Below are 19,037 nucleotides of genomic sequence, written 5' to 3' on the forward strand. Positions count from 1 at the left end.
ACCTTGTGATCCAAGTGTGTCTAGCAGTGATCTCCAGCAGTGGTGCCTAGCAGTGATCTCCAACAGTGTTGCCTAGCAGTGACCTCCAGAAGTGTTGCCTAGCAGTGATCTCTAGTAGTGTTGCCTAGCAGCGATCTCCAGCAGTGCTCCCTAGCAGTGATCTCCAGCAGTTCTCTCTAGCTGTGATCTCCAGCATGGTTGCCTAGCAGTGGTCTCTAACAGTGCTGCCTAGCAGCGGTTCTCTAGCAGTGTTGCCTAGCAGTGATCTCCAGCAGTGGTCTCTAGCAGTGATCACCAGCAGTGTTGCCTAGTAGTGATCTCTCCATCAATGCTCTCTAGCAGTGGTCCCCAACATTGGTGCCTAACAGTGATCTCCAGCAGTGGTCTCCAGCAGTGGTCTCCAGAAGTGGTCTCTAGCTGTATTGCCTAGCAGTGGTCTCCAGCAGTGATCTCCAGCAGTGGTGCCTAACAGTGATCTTCAGCAGTGTTGCCTAGCAGTGGTCTCTAACAGTGTTGCCTAGCAGTGATCTCCAGCAGTAGGGCCTAGCAGTGACCTCTAGCAGTGGTGCCTAGCAGTGATCTCCAGCAGTTGTGACGAGCAGTGCTCTCTAGCAGTGTTGCCTAGCAGTGATCTCCAGCAGTGGTCTCTAGCTGTGGTCTCTAGCTGTATTGCCTAGCAGTGGTCTCCAGCAGTGATCTCCATCAGTGGTGCCTACCACTGATCTCCAGCAGTATTGCCTAGCAGTGGTCTCTAGCAGTGTTTCCTAGCAGTGATCTCCAGCAGTAGTGCCTAGCAGTGGCCTCTAGCAGTGGTGCCTAGCCGTGATCTCCAGCAGTAGTGATGAGCAGTGCTCTCTAGAAGTGTTGTCTAGCAGTGATCTCCAGTAGTGGTGCCTAGCAGTGATCTCCAGCAGTGGTGCCTAGCAGTGATCTCCAGCAGTAGTGATGAGCAGTGCTCTCTAGAAGTGTTGTATAGCAGTGATATCCAGTAGTGGTGCCTAGCAGTGATCTCCAGCAGTAGTGATGAGCAGTGCTCTCTAGAAGTGTTGTCTAGCAGTGATCTCCAGCAGTGGTCTCCAGCAGTGGTCTCCAGCAGTGGTCTCCAGCAGTGGTCTCTAGCTGTATTGCCTAGCAGTGCTCCCCAGCAGTGATCTCCAGCAGTGGTGCCTAACAGTGATCTCTAGCAGTGTTGCCTAGCACTGATCTCCAACAGTGTTGCCTAACAGAGGTCTCTAGCTGGGTTGCCTGGCAGTGATCTCCAGCAGTAATGGCTAGCAGTGACCTCTAGCAGTGGTGCCTAGCAGTGATCTCCAGCAGTAGTGATGAGCAGTGCTCTCTAGCAGTGTTGCCTAGCAGTGGTCTCTAGCAGTGGTGCTTAGCAGTGATCTCCAGCAGTGGTCTCTAGCAGTGCTCTCTAGAAGTGTTGTCTAGCAGTGATATCCAGCAGTGGTGCCTAGCAGTGATCTCCAGCAGTGGTGCCTAGCAGTGATCTCCAGCAGTGATCTCTAGCATTGATCTCCAGCAGTGGTCTCTAGCAGTGATCTCTAGCAGTGTTGCCTAGCAGTGATCTCCAGCAGTGGTGCCTAGCAGTGATCTCCAGTAGTGCTCTCTAGCAGTGATCTCCAGCAGTGATCTCTAGCAGTGGTCTCCAGCAGTGGTCTCCAGCAGTGGTCTCCAGCAGTGGTCTCTAGCTGTATTGCCTAGCAGTGCTCCCCAGCAGTGATCTCCAGCAGTGGTGCCTAACAGTGATCTCTAGCAGTGTTGCCTAGCACTGATCTCCAACAGTGTTGCCTAACAGAGGTCTCTAGCTGGGTTGCCTGGCAGTGATCTCCAGCAGTAATGGCTAGCAGTGACCTCTAGCAGTGGTGCCTAGCAGTGATCTCCAGCAGTAGTGATGAGCAGTGCTCTCTAGCAGTGTTGCCTAGCAGTGGTCTCTAGCAGTGGTGCTTAGCAGTGATCTCCAGCAGTGGTCTCTAGCAGTGCTCTCTAGAAGTGTTGTCTAGCAGTGATATCCAGCAGTGGTGCCTAGCAGTGATCTCCAGCAGTGGTGCCTAGCAGTGATCTCCAGCAGTGATCTCTAGCATTGATCTCCAGCAGTGGTCTCTAGCAGTGATCTCTAGCAGTGTTGCCTAGCAGTGATCTCCAGCAGTGGTGCCTAGCAGTGATCTCCAGTAGTGCTCTCTAGCATTGATCTCCAGCAGTGGTCTCTAGCAGTGATTTCCAGCAGTGGTGTCTAGAAGTGATCTCCAGCAGTGGTGCCTAGCAGTGAACTCCAAAGGTGCTCTCTCGCAGTGATGTCCAGCAGTGGTCTTTAGCAGTGATCTCCAGTCGTGTTGCCTAGCAGTGCTCTCTAGCAGTGATCTCCAGCAGAAGTCTCCAGCAGTGTATATTATATATTTGTATATTTTGTATATTTATAAAGCGCAAACAATCTCTCCGAAAGGAGCATCCTGGCGCTAACTACAAAGTGTGCAAAAGATCGGAAACAGAGAAGAAACTAAATGAAGGACATTACATAATCGTCAGAAAGGGAATAAATCCACGTTTGAAGTTGTTTTCTAAATTGGTTTTCCTGGGTTAAAGATCTGAGGTGGGTAGGAATAGAATTCCACGCTTTCCCGGATAGAAAAGACAGAGACTTGCCTCCTTTGGTCTTGAGTTTGAATTTTAGTGGCTTGACCAGGTTCTGACCTGAGGATCTTAAGGACCTTACAGGATTGTAGTGAGGAAATCGTTTGTTGAGATAAATCGGGCCAATGCCATTGAATGCACGGAATGCTATTATTAAGATTTTAAACAATATTCTTTTAGTGGTAGCCAATGCAGGGTTTTAAGAGCTGCCGTGGCAGATGATCTCCTGGGTAGCTTGAGAACAAGTCTGGCCGCTGCGTGTTGCACGCCTTGGAGTTTTCTGAGGGTGTTTTTCTTTTTAACGCCTGCCATCAAACCGTTACAGTAGTCACGGCGTGCAAGAATTAAGGCCACTGCCACTGCCTTTCTTGAGTCTATGGGGAGAAAGTCGAAGAACTTTTTCAGTGACTTAATGATATTAAAGCAACTTCCTGCAACATTCCTGACGTGCTGGTCAAAAGATAATTCGGCGTCGAATAGAACGCCAATATTCCTCGCTGATGTACCTGCTTGTGGTGGCGCAGGGATGTTCTCGGGCCACCATTTGCTGGGATAGAATTGGGGATTTCTACCCATGGGCAGAATTTCCGTCTTACTGGAGTTGCATTTAAGATGGTTTTGCTCCATCCAGCAGAAGACATCTTTTAAGCACTTCTTAAAATTCGACTCAGCATTTGTAGAATTGTTCTCCAAGGGAACAATCAGCTGAGTGTCATCGGCATATGATGTTACTAATATGCCGTATGACTCAATTAAAGAGATGAGAGGGACCATGTATATATTGAACAATAAGGGGCTCATTATTGAGCCCTGGGGGACTCCAGAATGTACCTTCTTCTCTTTAGAAAGAAAAGTGTCCAGGGAGATGGTCTGGGACCTGTTTGTCAGGAAGGAAATTATCCAATCCAATGCAACATCCGTAATTCCTATATCCCTAAGTCTATTGATCAATATAGAATGGGAGATGGTGTTGAACACCGCCGTGAGATCTAGTAGGATTATGACAGCGTTCTTTCCCTGATACTGCAATAGCTTTATTGAATCAGTGAGTTCAATCAGGGCAGATTCCGTGGAATGGTGTGAACGGAAGCCCGATTGCTGAGGATGAAGAATGTGATGTGTGTCTACATAATTTTTTAATTCTTTATGGACCATTTGTTTAGTGATCTTGACCAGAACGGGAAGGAGTGAAATCGGGCGTAGATTAGCAAGGTCTGTAGGGGATTTGTTTGCTTTTTCATGAGGGGTCTCACGATAGCATGCTTCCATTCGCTAGGCACAATGCCTGTGCTCAGGGAAGCATTAACAATCTCGTTAATGATAGGATTAACAACCTCAATTAATTGGTGGAGGATTCTGGGTGGACATGAATCCGAGGGGGCAGCCGATTTACATGACATAATAGCCTCCCGGGTCTGGAGGAGCGTGACCGGGGTAAAAGTTCTAAGACATGCCTTCAGATTCTTTTCACAATCCGATGGAGTGGCAGACAGGACATGACAGGGAGCTTGGAAGTCCTTTTTTATCAGTAAGATTTTTTTCTTCAAAGAAGTCCGCAATCTGACTGCAGAATTCTAAAGAAGGCGGGATTTCTGATTGTAGAGCTCTAGGATGCGTGAAAGACTTGACAATGGCGAATATTTTTTTTTGCTTTTGCTTGGCTGTATTAATAACATTGTTATAATAGGTCTTTTTAGCTGATCTCTAGAAGTGGTCTCTAGCAGTGATATCCTGCAGTGATCTCCAGCAGTGTTGCCTAGCATTGCTCTCTATTAGTGGTCTCTAGCAGTGCTCTCCAGCAGTGTTGCCTAGCAGTGATCTCCAGCAGTGATCTCTAGCAGTGATCTCCAGCAGTGTTACCTAGCAGTTATCTCCAGCAGTGTTGCCTATCAGTGATCTCCAGCAGTGTTGCCTAGCAGTGATCCACAGCAGAAGTCTCTAGCAGTGATCTCCAGCAGGGGTCTCTAGCAGTGACCTCCAGCAGTGTTGCCTAGCAGTGACCTCCAGCAGTGGTCTCTAGCACTGCTCTCCAGCAGTGTTGCCTAGCAGTGGTCTTTAGCAGTGTTGCCTAGCAGTGCTCTCCAGCAGTGCTCTCTAGCAGTGATCTCCAGCAGTGGTCTCTAACAATGATCTCCAGCAGTGTTGCCTAGCAGTGATCTTCAGCTTTGGTCTCTATCAGTGTTCTCCCGAAGTGTTCCCTAGCAGTGGCCCCTAGCAGTGTTGCCTAGCAGTGATCTCCAGCATTGGTCTCTAGCAGTGATCTTCAGCAGTGGGCTCTAGCAGTGATCTCCAGCAGTGATCTCTAGCAGTGACCTCCAGCAGTGTTGCCTAGCAGTGATCTCCAGCAGTGTTGCCTAGCAGTTATCTCCAGCAGTGGTCTCTAGCAGTGGTCTCCAGCAGTGGTCTCTAGCAGTGGTCTCTAGCTGTATTGCCTAGCAGTGATCGCCAGCAATGGTACCTAATAGTGACCTCCAGCAGTGTTGCCTAGCAGTGCTCTCTAGCAGTTTTTCCTAGCAGTGATCTCCAACAGTGTTGCCTAACAGTGGTCTTTAGCAGAAGTGCCTAGCAGTGATCATCAGCAGTAGTGCCTAGCAGTGACCTCTAGCAGTGGTGCCTAGCAGTGATCTCCACCAGTAGTGACGAGCAGCGCTCTCTAGCAGTGTTGCCTAGCACTGATCTCCAGCAGTGGTCTCTATCAGTGATCTCCAGCAGTGGGCTCTAGCACTGATCTCCAGCAGTGATCTCTAGCAGTGACCTCCAGCAGTGTTGCCTAGCAGTGATCTCCAGCAGTGTTACCTAGCTGTGATCTCCAGCAGTGGTCTTTAGCAGTGGGTTCTAGCAGTGATCTCGAGCAGTGACCTCCAGCAGTGTTGCCTAGCAGTGATCTCCAGCAGTGGTCTCTAGCACTGCTCTCCAGTAGTGTTGCTTAGCAGTGGTCTCTAGCAGTGTTGCCTAGCAGTGAATTCCAGCAGTGCTCTCTAGCAGTGATCTCCAGCAGTGGTCTCTAGCAGTGATCTCCAGCTGTGTTGCCTAGCAGTGATCTCCAGCATTGGTCTCTAGCAGTGATCTCCAGCAGTGGGCTCTAGCAGTGATATCCATCTGTGATCTCTAGCAGTGACCTCCAGCAGTGATGCCTAGCAGTGATCTCCAGCAGTGTTACCTAGCAGTGATATACAGCAGTGGTCTTTAGCAGTGGGTTCTAGCAGTGATCTCGAGCAGTGGTCTATAGCAGTGATCTCCAGCTTTGGTCTCTAGCAGTGCTCTCCAGCAGTGTTGCCTAGCAGTGATCTCCAGCAGAAGTCTCTAGCAGTGATCTCCAGCAGGGGTCTCTAGCAGTGACCTCCAGCAGTATTGCCTAGCAGAGATTTCCAGCATTGGTCTCTAGCACTGCTCTCCAATAATGCTGCTTAGCAGTGGTCTCTAGCAGTGTTGCCTAGCAGCGAATTCCAGCAGTGCTCTTTAGCAGTGATCTCCAGCAGTGGTCTCTAGCAGTGATATCCAGCTGTGTTTCCTAGCAGTGATCTCCAGCAGTGGTCTCTATCAGTGCCCTCCAGCAGTGTTGCCTAGCAGTGGTCTCTAGCAGTGTTGCCTAGCAGTGATCTCCAGCATTGGTCTCTAGCAGTGATCTCCAGCAGTGGGCTCTAGCAGTGATCTCCATCTGTGATCTCTAGCAGTGACCTCCAGCAGTGATGCCTAGCAGTGATCTCTAGCAGTAGTCTCTAGCAGTGATCTCCAGCAGTGGTCTCTAGCAGTGATCTCCAGCAGTGGGCTCTAGTGGTGATCTCCAGCAGTGGTCTCTAGCTGTATTGCCTAGCAGTGCTCCCCAGCAGTGATCTCCAGCAGTTTTGCCTAGCAGTGATCTCCAGCAGTGTTGCCTAGCAGTGATCTCTAGCAGTAGTCTCTAGCAGTGATCTCCAGCAGTCGTCTCTAGCAGCGATCTCCAGCAGTGGGCTCTAGTAGTGAACTCCAGCAGTGTTGCCTAGCAGTGATCTCCTGAAGTGTTGCCTAGCAGTGATGTCCAGCAGTGGTCTCTAGCAGTGATCTCCAGCAGTGGTCTCTAGCAGTGATCTCCAGCAGTGGTCTCTATCAGTGATCTCTAGCAATGCTCTCCAGCAGTGTTGCCTAGCAGTGGTCTCTAGCTGTATTGCCTAGCAGTGATTTCCAGCAGTGGTGCCTAACAGTGACCTCCAGCAGTGTTGCCTAGCAGTGCTCTCTAGCAGTTTTTCCTAGCAGTGATCTCCAACAGTGTTGCCTAGCAGTGGTCTCTAGCAGAGTTGCCTAGCAGTGATTGCCAGCAGTAGTGCCTAGCAGCGACCTCTAGCAGTGGTGCCTAGCAGTGATCTCCACCAGTAGTGATGAGCAGCGCTCTCTACCAGTGTTGCCTAGCACTGATCTCCAGCTGTGTTGCCTTGCAACGGTCTCTAGCAGTGTTGTCTAGCAGTGATCTCCAGCAGTGGTGCCTAGCAGTGATCTCCAACAGTAGTGACTAGCGGTGCTGTAAAAAAGTGTTGCCTAGCAGAGATCTCCAGCAGTGGTGCTTAGACGTGTTCTCCAGTAGTGCACTCTAGCAGTGATCTCCAGCAGTGGTCTCTAGCAGTGATCTCCAGCAGTTTTGCCTAGCAGTGATCTCCAGCAGTGGCCTCTAGCAGTGACCTCCAGCAATGTTGCCTAGCAGTGATCTCCAGCAGTGCTCTCTAGTAGTGATCTCCAGCAGTAGTCTCTAGAAGTGATCTCCTGCTGTGTTGCCTAGAGAATGATCTCCAGCAGAAGTCTCTAACAGTGATCTCCAGCAGTGGTCTCTTAGAGTGACCTCCAGCAGTGTTGCCTAGCAGTGATCTCCAGCAGTGGTCTCTAGCACTGCTCTCCAGTAGTGTTGCTTAGCAGTGATCTCTAGCAGTGTTGCCTAGCAGTGAATTCCAGCAGTGCTCTCTAGAAGTGATCTCCGGCAGTGGTCTCTAGCAGTGATCTCCAGCTGTGTTGCCTAGCAGTGATCTCCAGCATTGGTCTCTAGAAGTGATCTCCACCAGTGGGCTCTAGCAGTGATCTCCATCTGTGATCTCTAGCAGTGACCTCCAGCAGTGATGCCTAGCAGTGATCTCCAGCAGTGTTGCCTAGCAGTGATCTCCAGCAGTAGTCTCTAGCAGTGACCTCCAGCAGTGTTACATAGCAGTGATATACAGCAGTGGTCTTTAGCAGTGGGTTCTAGCAGTGATCTCGAGCAGTGGTCTATAGCAGTGATCTCCAGCTTTGGTCTCTAGCAGTGCTCTCCAGCAGTGTTGCCTAGCAGTGATCTCCAGAAGAAGTCCCTAGCAGTGATCTCCAGCAGTGGTCTCTAGCAGTGACCTCCAGCAGTGTAGCCTAGCAGTGAATCCAGCAGTGGTCTCTAGCACTGCTCTCCAGTAGTGTTGCTTAGCAGTGGTCTGTAGCAGTGTTGCCTAGCAGTGAATACCAGCAGTGCTCTCTAGCAGTGATCTCCAGCAGTGGTCTCTAGCAGTGATCTCCAACTGTTTTGCCTAGCAGTGATCTCCAGCAGTGGTCTCTATAAGTGCCCTCCAGCAGTGTTGCCTAGCAGTGGTCTCTAGCAGTGTTGCCTAGCAGTGATCTCCAGCATTGGTCTCTGGCAGTGATCTCCAGCAGTGGGCTCTAGCAGTGATCTCCAGCAGTGATCTCTAGCAGTGAACTCCAACAGTGTTGCCTAGCAGTGATGTCCAGCAGTGGTCTCTAGCAGTGGTCTCCAGCAGTGGTCTCTATCAGTGATCTCTAGCAATGCTCTCCAGCAGTGTTGCCTAGCAGTGGTCTCTAGCTGTATTGCCTAGCAGTGATTTCCAGCAGTGGTGCCTAACAGTGACCTCCAGCAGTGTTACATAGTAGTGCTCTCTAGCAGTTTTTCCTAGCAGCGATCTCCAACAGTGTTGCCTAACAGTGGTCTATAGCAGAGTTGCTTAGCAGTGATTGCCAGCAGTAGTGCCTAGCAGTGACCTCTAGCAGTGGTGCCTAGCAGTGATCTCCACCAGTAGTGAAGAGCAGCGCTCTCTAGCAGTGTTGCCTAGCACTGATCTCCAGCAGTGTTGCCTAGTAGTGGTCTCCAGCAGTGTTGTCTAGCAGTGATCTTCAGCAGTGGTGCCTAGCAGTGTTCTCCAACAGTAGTGACTAGCAGTGGTCTCTAGCAGCTTTTCCTAGCAGTGATCTCCAACAGTGTTGCCTAACAGTGGTCTCCAACAGTAGTGACTAGCAGTGCTCTCTAGAGGTGTTGCCTAGCAGAGATCTCCAGCAGTGGTGCTTAGACGTGCTCTCCAGTAGTGCACTCTAGCAGTGATCTCCAGCATTGGTCTCTAGCAGGGATCTCCAGCAGTGTTGCCTAGCAGTGATCTCCAGCAGTGGTCTCTAGCAGTGATCTCCAGCAGTGTTGCCTAGCAGTGATCTCCTGAAGTGTTGCCTAGCAGTGATGTCCAGCAGTGGTCTCTAGCAGTGATCTCCAGCAGTGGTCTCTAGCAGTGATCTCCAGCAGTGGTCTCTATCAGTGATCTCTAGCAATGCTCTCCAGCAGTGTTGCCTAGCAGTGGTCTCTAGCTGTATTGCCTAGCAGTGATTTCCAGCAGTGGTGCCTAACAGTGACCTCCAGCAGTGTTGCCTAGCAGTGCGCTCTAGCAGTTTTTCCTAGCAGTGATCTCCAACAGTGTTGCCTAGCAGTGGTCTCTAGCAGAGTTGCCTAGCAGTGATTGCCAGCAGTAGTGCCTAGCAGCGACCTCTAGCAGTGGTGCCTAGCAGTGATCTCCACCAGTAGTGATGAGCAGCGCTCTCTAGCAGTGTTGCCTAGCACTGATCTCCAGCAGTGTTGCCTAGCAACGGTCTCTAGCAGTGTTGTCTAGCAGTGATCTCCAGCAGTGGTGCCTAGCAGTGATCTCCAACAGTAGTGACTAGCGGTGCTGTAAAAAAGTGTTGCCTAGCAGAGATCTCCAGCAGTGGTGCTTAGACGTGTTCTCCAGTAGTGCACTCTAGCAGTGATCTCCAGCAGTGGTCTCTAGCAGTGATCTCCAGCTGTGTTGCCTAGCAGTGATCTCCAGCATTGGTCTCTAGAAGTGATCTCCACCAGTGGGCTCTAGCAGTGATCTCCATCTGTGATCTCTAGCAGTGACCTCCAGCAGTGATGCCTAGCAGTGATCTCCAGCAGTGTTGTCTAGCAGTGATCTCCTACAGATGTCTCTAGCAGTGATCTCCAGCAGTAGTCTCTAGCAGTGACCTCCAGCAGTGTTACATAGCAGTGATATACAGCAGTGGTCTTTAGCAGTGGGTTCTAGCAGTGATCTCGAGCAGTGGTCTATAGCAGTGATCTCCAGCTTTGGTCTCTAGCAGTGCTCTCCAGCAGTGTTGCCTAGCAGTGATCTCCAGCAGAAGTCCCTAGCAGTGATCTCCAGCAGTGGTCTCTAGCAGTGACCTCCAGCAGTGTAGCCTAGCAGTGAATCCAGCAGTGGTCTCTAGCACTGCTCTCCAGTAGTGTTGCTTAGCAGTGGTCTGTAGCAGTGTTGCCTAGCAGTGAATACCAGCAGTGCTCTCTAGCAGTGATCTCCAGCAGTGGTCTCTAGCAGTGATCTCCAACTGTGTTGCCTAGCAGTGATCTCCAGCAGTGGTCTCTATAAGTGCCCTCCAGCAGTGTTGCCTAGCAGTGGTCTCTAGCAGTGTTGCCTAGCAGTGATCTCCAGCATTGGTCTCTAGCAGTGATCTCCAGCAGTGGGCTCTAGCAGTGATCTCCAGCAGTGATCTCTAGCAGTGAACTCCAACAGTGTTGCCTAGCAGTGATGTCCAGCAGTGGTCTCTAGCAGTGGTCTCCAGCAGTGGTCTCTATCAGTGATCTCTAGCAATGCTCTCCAGCAGTGTTGCCTAGCAGTGGTCTCTAGCTGTATTGCCTAGCAGTGATCTCCAGCAGTGGTGCCTAACAGTGACCTCCAGCAGTGTTACATAGTAGTGCTCTCTAGCAGTTTTTCCTAGCAGCGATCTCCAACAGTGTTGCCTAACAGTGGTCTATAGCAGAGTTGCTTAGCAGTGATTGCCAGCAGTAGTGCCTAGCAGTGACCTCTAGCAGTGGTGCCTAGCAGTGATCTCCACCAGTAGTGAAGAGCAGCGCTCTCTAGCAGTGTTGCCTAGCACTGATCTCCAGCAGTGTTGCCTAGTAGTGGTCTCCAGCAGTGTTGTCTAGCAGTGATCTTCAGCAGTGGTGCCTAGCAGTGTTCTCCAACAGTAGTGACTAGCAGTGGTCTCTAGCAGTTTTTCCTAGCAGTGATTTCCAACAGTGTTGCCTAACAGTGGTCTCCAACAGTAGTGACTAGCAGTGCTCTCTAGAGGTGTTGCCTAGCAGAGATCTCCAGCAGTGGTGCTTAGACGTGCTCTCCAGTAGTGCACTCTAGCAGTGATCTCCAGAATTGGTCTCTAGCAGGGATCTCCAGCAGTGTTGCCTAGCAGTGATCTCCAGCAGTGGTCTCTAGCAGTGATCTCCAGCAGTGTTGCCTAGCAGTGATCTCCAGCAGTGGTCTCTAGCAGTGATCTCCAGCAGTGTTGCCTAGCAGTGATCTCCAGCAGTGGCCTCTAGTAGTGACCTCCAGCAGTGTTGCCTAGCAGTGATCTCCAGCAGTTGTCTCTAGCAGTGCCCTCCAGCGGTGGTCTCTAGCAGTGGTCTCTAGGAGTGTTGCCTAGCAATGATCTCCAGCAATGCTCTCTAGCAGTGATCTTCAGCAGTAGTCTCTAGAAGTGATCTCCAGCTGTGTTGCCTAGCAGTGATCTCCAGCAGTAGTGTCTAGCAGTGCTATCCAGCAGTGTTTCCTAGCAGTGATCTCTGGCAGTGTTGCCTAGCAGTGATGTCCAGCATTGGTCTCTAGCAGTGATCTCCAGCAGTGGGCTCTAGTAGTGATATCCAGCAGTGATCTCTAGCAGTGACCTCTAGCAGTGTTGCCTAGCAGTGATCTCCAGCAGTGTTGCCTAGCAGTGATCTCCAGCGGTGGTCTCTAGCAGTGATCTCAGGCAGTGATCTCTAGCAGTGGTCTCTAGCAGTGATCACGCTTACTTTGCTTTCTTTTTTTTCCTAGGTATCATCCAGGAGCAGCTTCTATGTAGCAGCTACAACCACATAGTGGGGACACAGGTCCCCTGATCCGCACTGAATGAGATAAGAGCGTTCTCATTTTAACTTTTATGTATTTTGTTCACGTGCACTTCACTTTGTTTTTGGTCCTGACGAAGCGCCAATGACCTGCGGGCGATAGAGGCGCGAAACATGTTGACCTCGACTAGTGACACCCAGGCATAGTGGGCCTTGTGGGGTCAGTCATTTTTAAGCAGTACCTTTAACTGCCAAGGGTTACTTAGACAATCTTGTCGCTGCTTACATACCCTTGATTTTACTACACTATCATGTTTGCACGTTATTGATTTACCCTCCCTTACCCTTCCCCACACACCTGCATGCAACATCCGGCTAATCCTCAAAAAGATCTCCGACAAAGTGACCCTTCGGGGGACCCGTAGGGAATTGCAGCGCCGGCCGTACGAGGACCAAATTGCCTGATGATGAAGCATGACATCCCCCGGGGTTTGTGAGGGCAGCAGAGGAAGTATAATGTCTTTCCCTCTCCCATCAGGGTACTTTTTACCTAGGATTACTCTTTCCCCACTCTTTGCTGTTTTTAATGTATGGGTGACTGTTTGCACCCAGATACGTGGGTGACTTTTGCACCCAGGTATAGGAACTTTGTCCTCCTTTTGTGAACACTCTCATGGAATGTCACATATACTTAAAACAGATCCTGGTATTAGCCGGCGAAGGATACACCTAACCAATCAAAGATAAAATCGGGTAAAGTCTAAATGCTCCATGGCAAGGACAAGCACTGGAATAGGGTGGAAAACCATCAGATCAAGAGCAAGGAATTGAGAAAGACGAGAAAGCATCCAATACAAGGACAGACCCACAGAAAACCTGCAGCAGGACATTGTTAGTGCTTTGCCAGTTAAGAGCCCACCCCAATCTTTCGCGGTAGGAATAAACTGTGTTATGACAATGGACTTTGGAACACCCCTAATGGATCCCCCCTTGCAGTCAGCTAGGACTGTAGATTGTTGGGGTGGCAGTGAATGCTATGGGGCAGCTAGGGGTGGCTGTCTACAGCATGGGGTGAGGTGTATTCTGCTCATTGAACACATTGTTGAAACTCTAACGAGACGTTGTATCAAGTTGTGACTTTCTTCTTTTGGTCCAAGTGTCAGCGACAGCTGGTTGGCTCTGGAAACCATCAATGCTTGTTTAATCTTTGCTATATGGGGGAGGGAGGGGGGGGGGTTGGGGGGGTGATTGAAAACTGACTCTGGTGTTAGGGTGTTTGGGAAAAGCATTGTTTGTGAGGTCAAGGAGGAAGATGATTTTTCAAGGACAGATGCAGCAGGTTTCAAGGTGTTTACTGCAGTGGTGATGTCTATGTCTAAGGTGATGTCATTGAGTTGGTGTAAGGGCTGTCTGTAAGAGCTCTGGTGCTGGAGAGGTCTTCAGGGGATTTGAGGGGACCTGCTGGTCGCATGGTTGATCCAGAGTTTGTGTCTCAGTTCGAATGGCGTCTCCAGTTTTGAAGCCAAGGTTTGAAGACCTTTCGTATTGTCGCTGGTGCATGGAGGTGCAATGCTGGAGACCAATAAAGCCCACCAGCTTTATACCTTCTTATAATCTGTTCATCATACACCGGACCATGAGGTCTCTGGCACAGGGTAGGAGTCTGTTGTTACTTTACCTGGCACAGGTTCCCGGCACTTCTTCCCACAGTCCTCACAGCACTTCTGTTTTCCCGGGCAGTCTGTGTCATTTCCACACTGGCGTGTCTCATTATACCCACACGCCTCCTTTGGTACCGGGCAAAAGCTGGGTTTTTCTGCAACAAAGAATGGTTCCTGGTTAGAGAAGGCTCAGGCTTCGTCTGTCCTTTTACCTCCACACTGATGACGCGTGTGTCTAGTTTACCATCTCTGTCTGCTCCCAAAAAACGTAATTTTCCACCACAACACCTTTCGCGAGCAGGGTCTAAACATCTACTGGGTGGACTCACTTCATCTGATCTGCAAAAGACTGAATTGGGACTGTTCATCTGCAGGTTTTTGTCTTTATAAATTGAGGCCCATGAGATTTTTGTTTTTAAGGCATTTTTAAATACAATAAACACACAAAGAGATTAAATCTCTTCCCACAGATAAATAGGTTTACCTCAAAAATCCCCTCGTTTTATGCATTAGAGAATTATAGACTCCCACAGCATTCATTGAAATGAAGCTCTGTTTAACTAAACAAGGCCCAGTGTATCCGAAGACAGAGCATAGGTAAACGACATTAATATTACTACTGCTTGACAAGGCTCAGAGCGAAAGAGCCATGCACACAGCCCGCTCCAGGGAGACTGCATGTCGTGTCAGACCCCCCCCCCCACCCCCATGGATGGAGACCGTCAGAGGTTTTCCTCCCGAAGATGGCTTCCTCCCTGTACTTTGCCCCCTCTGGAGTTTGCCTCCCCTGGATATATGTTACAATGTGGAAAGGTTGGGAAGGGGTCATTGGTCTCCTGGGAGTTTGTGTGGAGCTGAGCTGTGACTGTAGAACAGGCTCAGACAGTGAGAGACTCAGCTGTGATGTGTGTTTCATGTGAGTGAATGGGTTTCTCTGGGAAGGGGTTAGAGAAAGCTGTCCAGCCTCATGGACCAGTCCTCCATTTAGGGTCTACAATTACTGACTACTTTTACCTTTACATCTGGTGAAGAAACAATGATCCCATTAGGCAGGAGACTGAGGCCACCTTGGGGTCAGGACTGTAGGCCATCATTTGACAAGTTTCCAGGCCTTTGTTCCTTCCTGAGCAGACCACTGCAACAAGCTGAATTCGAACTCCCCTGAATGGCCTCATCACAACTTACAACTGATGCAAAGTTTGGCAGCTTGCACAAAGCTAGGTATAGATAGAGGTACTGGGGTGTCCTCACCGGACGGGTGCCTGTCGACAAGAGTATTCTTCGCCATAGCCTCCGCATCACTCACCGCTGGAGCTGCACACATGTGGCCCCACCCTCATGATTGTCGCTGTTATTGATTAGGCCTCATATATGTACACCACAGGTCCTGTGTATGCATGTGATGTGAAGTGCACTTAAGGCCACGTGAAAGTGCATTCGCCACATCAAATACCACGTAAATATGCGAGAACACTTAAATCTTCTGCAGCGATTAGAAATTGCAATTTATATATATATTTCACATGCATGTGTTTGTGATTATTTGTATGCATTCATGGAAATATATTTTGAATCAGTGTATAATGGAAAATATGTTGATTACAATTGCATTCATATTTTCAATGTGACTGTTAATGTATTTGTGTTCATTTAGTTATAAGGTGCGTGGAAAACTTAGCCTTGTTAACTTGACTAAAGGCCTTGAGCACTTGGATTTCGCAAGGTTTAACCTTCAGCGTGAATGGTTTCCTTTGTGTAGTGTTTTTCGCCACTGTAGATGTCGGGTTCCATGACCCAATGGATGGAGAAGGCCTCTTTGTGTGAAAAATATAAGAAAGCATAAAGGGAGTCGAGAAAAATAGAATAAACAGTCGGAAAGGAGGATTGGTGTCTGAGCAGAGAATGTGTGGATCAAACAAGAAGAATTATGAGTGTCAATGCTAAGAAATCAGGGGCATATTATCAAGCCAGGGGATAAAATGATCTCCGTTTTAGCGGCAGAAAACTGCCGCTAAAGCAGCGATAATTGGCTTGATAATATGATCTATGGAATTCCAATTGAAGCCTATGTTAGATGTGAAGGACATCTAACATGGGCTTCAATTGGAATTCCATAGAGCATATTATCAAGCCAATTATCGCTGTTTTAGCAGCAGTTTTCTGCCGCTAAAACGGGAATAATTTTGTCGCCTGTCTTGGTAATATGCCCCTTATTCTTTGAAGGTGGTCGTTAATTGGGCTTTCAATGCTGATTTACAATTAAAAAAAAGATCAGTCAAAGGGGGGGTTAGAAAGGGCCCTCTCCTCCGTTCTAGCATGTGATTGTCACTAACATGAATCCGCCTTTATTGATCCAAGAGTGAGGTCTGAGAGTGTTGAGCGCCCTTTTCTGCGTATGCGCTGTCTAAAGTTAAAAAACAAACAAATGGAGAGATAGACGTTTAGCTCCACTTCCAGTGTCTACATTTATCAAAGAAGAGGCAACGCTTTCTCTACATTATCAATGCTTCTGTCTGCAGACCAAAAACAAACACTAAAGATGTTTTAAAAGGACTCTTACCCACTGGGAGCTCCAAGTAGCCTGCTCCATCAGTGAGTCCTCACCCAAACCCCTCCATATCTGGGCGCTCAACCCCGGCCTCGAAGGAAGCTCTTCTAGAGCAAAGGGGTTTAAGATTAAAGTAGCCCACGGGACACCCCTATCAATGTATATTCAGAGGTCCTCTGACAAGATGAAAAACAAATGTGATGCTCTTTGGAGAGTTTCTTGCTCCAGCATCTGCGGGCCTGCATGTCTCTGCCTCTTCATGTGGCCCTACAGGTCGCGTGGATTTCCTATTAGACCAGCCTTAGATCCCAATGTCCTCCCAGACTTGTGTTTGTATAATCTTCAGTGCATTCTAAGGTTGATAGTAAAATTCACACATTCGTGCTCATGCCACGCACAGAGACCAGTTGGAGGTATTTTCTCCTCTCATGACTGGTGTAAATCCTGTGCCCTATCGGGTGGTAGAGTCGGGTGGACTTTGTAGTCACACATTCCTCAAAGGTCTCGCCCTTGTAACACCTACTTGTGAACCCCACAATGCATTTATGGGATACAAGACCATGCATGCCCCCTCCTCTTGAAATGAGTTTATAACTGAGGCGCCCCCAGTTACCAGGAGAAACAAAGAGACAGACAGCGCCTTCCGATCACTCCGCCCGTGTCGGCCATCTTGGTTTGGGTTTGATTGGTATCATTAACGAGACCTGTTTTTACTGATTGACATATTATTATTTTTTTCCCACAAAGTTAATTTACGGTAATATATTGCTCGAGAGAAGATAACGTCATTAATTCTGGAGTGAACCAAAATTCCCCTGTTAATCCGTCTGTCTCGGTCTCATCCTTCCAGTTTTTTAAATCCCACATTCAAGCTTCACACCTGTCGGTGTTCATTGTTTATTAAACACTCATCTGAACTTCCCTTATAGGCTGTGACTTTACCCAAAAGGTAGTGAAACCAGAAAGATCGTGTCCAGGTGACAGATCCCAGTAACAGTGACCCTGGGAAAAGTGCATTTTACAATTTTGAAAACCCAAATCCTCAGAAAATCAAAGTTAATTAATTTCCATGAACACACATCAATGCATTTTGCACTTACGTTTACTTGTATTTAGTGCCTGAGCTGATTGTGGCACATCTGAATGGTAAAATCAATATCCTTGCTGAAAAGAATCTGTGGCACAATTTGCCCACCCGTGTTGATTTAAGAAGGAAAATAAGCATTGGCAAAGCCAATAGGTCTCGCCTATGAAAGACATTGACAACGAGCTTCTTCCTGTGGAAACCCTGCGGATCCCAGACCTCTAAATAGAGCAGTGGAAACGTGAGGTTGATGGAAGTGGTATCTCTCATTTGCCAGCAGATAGCCAGCACACAGCAACCTCTAACTGAGCTCAGACTCTTTGGAACCAGGTGGTCATTATTGTGGCATTTTCTCAGGAGCCAAGCTACACACTCTGATACATGTTCCTATCACATGTGTTGCGTTACAGTGGACTATGGAGATCATGACTAGAATTCATACCACCCGGCACCAAGGGCCAGCGGCTTCCCTGTCTGGACACGCACACGGCAATGATCCGCACATTCACCCATACTCTGAGCAAGACCTGTTGTGTGATACACTTGACATTATCACCCTTACCTGCGACTGTCTCTGTGCATCGCAGTGTGCAGTTCCCCTGGCAGCAGCATCGTTGAGTTCCTGGGCACTGACTGTCATCATGGCACTCAGCGGTTACAGGGTACGCCAAAGGACACACCGAGGTGTTGAAGGTTGGGCAGGGCTGCCACTTCTCTGCAACAGATAAAAGGACATCAGTGACATCCGGGTGCCTGCCAACTGGTCACAGGTATCAGCACATGCAGCAGAAGGGCATTGACACATTTGGTTTGGAACTCACTCACCCTGGTGGTGATTCCAGTTGACAAGTTACAAATGGTTTGCACCGTATTCAGTGTCCGACACATGTTGTTATGATATGAATATTTGTAGAGTGCTCTATCACTCCGAAGACTATCCTGGCGCTGAAGCAGTGGAAAGTCTGGCTTAGGGTTAGGCTAGTGGAAGTCTGTTCAAAAAGCTTCTTGAGGAATTGGAGAAGTGAAGAAGCGGCTTCAGAAGCTACATAGGAGAAATCCGTATCCCTCGATCAGGATCAGCGTATGCGTGGGATGTGTCAATTAGTCCTGCTCAGCAGAGGTGTCTGGTGGGTTTTTGGAATGTGGTGCAGTTGTTGAGGTGAACTGGGCCTGTGTTGTGTAGGGCTATAAATGTGTGTGTGAGGACCTTGAACTGAGGTCATTTGTTTACAGAAAGTCCGTGGAGTTCCCGAAGGTGTGGTAAGTTGAGTGTGATCCTGGCTGCTAAGTTCTGTATGGTTTTGAGTCAACTGGTCATTTGTTTGATGATTCCGGCGTAGACGGTGTTCCCGTAGTCCAGTTTGCTTGTGATGAGAACTTGAGTGATGGTTCTACGGGGGCTGGTATGCAGTCATTTGATTTACTTCAGTATCTTCAGGGTGTGGAAGCGGTCAATGTGTGTTGACTGTTGATAATAATGCTGAGGTTCTCAGTGTGGGAATTCCACGTGGTTGTGGGTATGAGTTCTTCCTGCGATTAGATGGAATCCCAAGGTAAGGAGTTTCTGCTGAAAATAACAACTTCTGTCTAGTCGGTGTGCAGTTTGAGACGGTTGTTTTTTATCCAGTTGACGACTTCTGTTATGCAGGCTGGGAACTTGGTTTGGGTGTTAGATGTTTGGTCCGAGAAGGAGAGTATCAACTGTCCTCTATAAGCATCGGATGGAACATCGATTCCATGTGTGTGGATGATGCTGCAAGGCGGAACCATGTAGTTGTTGAAGAGGGTCGTGCTGAGTGATGAGCCTTGTGGTACTCCACAGATGAGGATACAGGCGTCCAAGCACCCTATGCTGGACCAGGATGACTGACTGGGTTCGACGAGTCAGGAATGAGCATATCCAGTAGAGTGTGGGTCCTTGGATTTTGGTTTCATGCAGATGTTGGATGGGGTAGATGTACGATGTCTCATCTGTTCATGATCATACTGATGTCTTTTTTCAGCAATGAGGGCTGCGTCTGT

At 48.7% G+C, this 19,037-nt stretch overlaps 1 protein-coding gene across 1 annotated transcript in view; it reads right to left on the bottom strand.

Moving 5' to 3' along the window:
- The window catches only part of LOC147709788 (uncharacterized), a 134,565-nt gene that overhangs the window by 76,346 nt on the left and 39,182 nt on the right, over positions 1–19,037 (bottom strand). The window contains exons 3-4 of the mRNA XM_086928229.1: positions 17,578–17,730; positions 13,401–13,538 (exon numbers count right to left, since the gene is read on the bottom strand). Of these exons, the coding sequence (XP_086784355.1) occupies positions 13,401–13,538; positions 17,578–17,730 (291 nt within the window). The remainder of the gene's footprint in view (positions 1–13,400; positions 13,539–17,577; positions 17,731–19,037) is intronic.

Source organism: Lissotriton vulgaris, chromosome 6 (genome assembly GCF_964263255.1).
Source record: "Lissotriton vulgaris chromosome 6, aLisVul1.2, whole genome shotgun sequence".
Classification (NCBI taxonomy): domain Eukaryota; kingdom Metazoa; phylum Chordata; class Amphibia; order Caudata; family Salamandridae; genus Lissotriton; species Lissotriton vulgaris.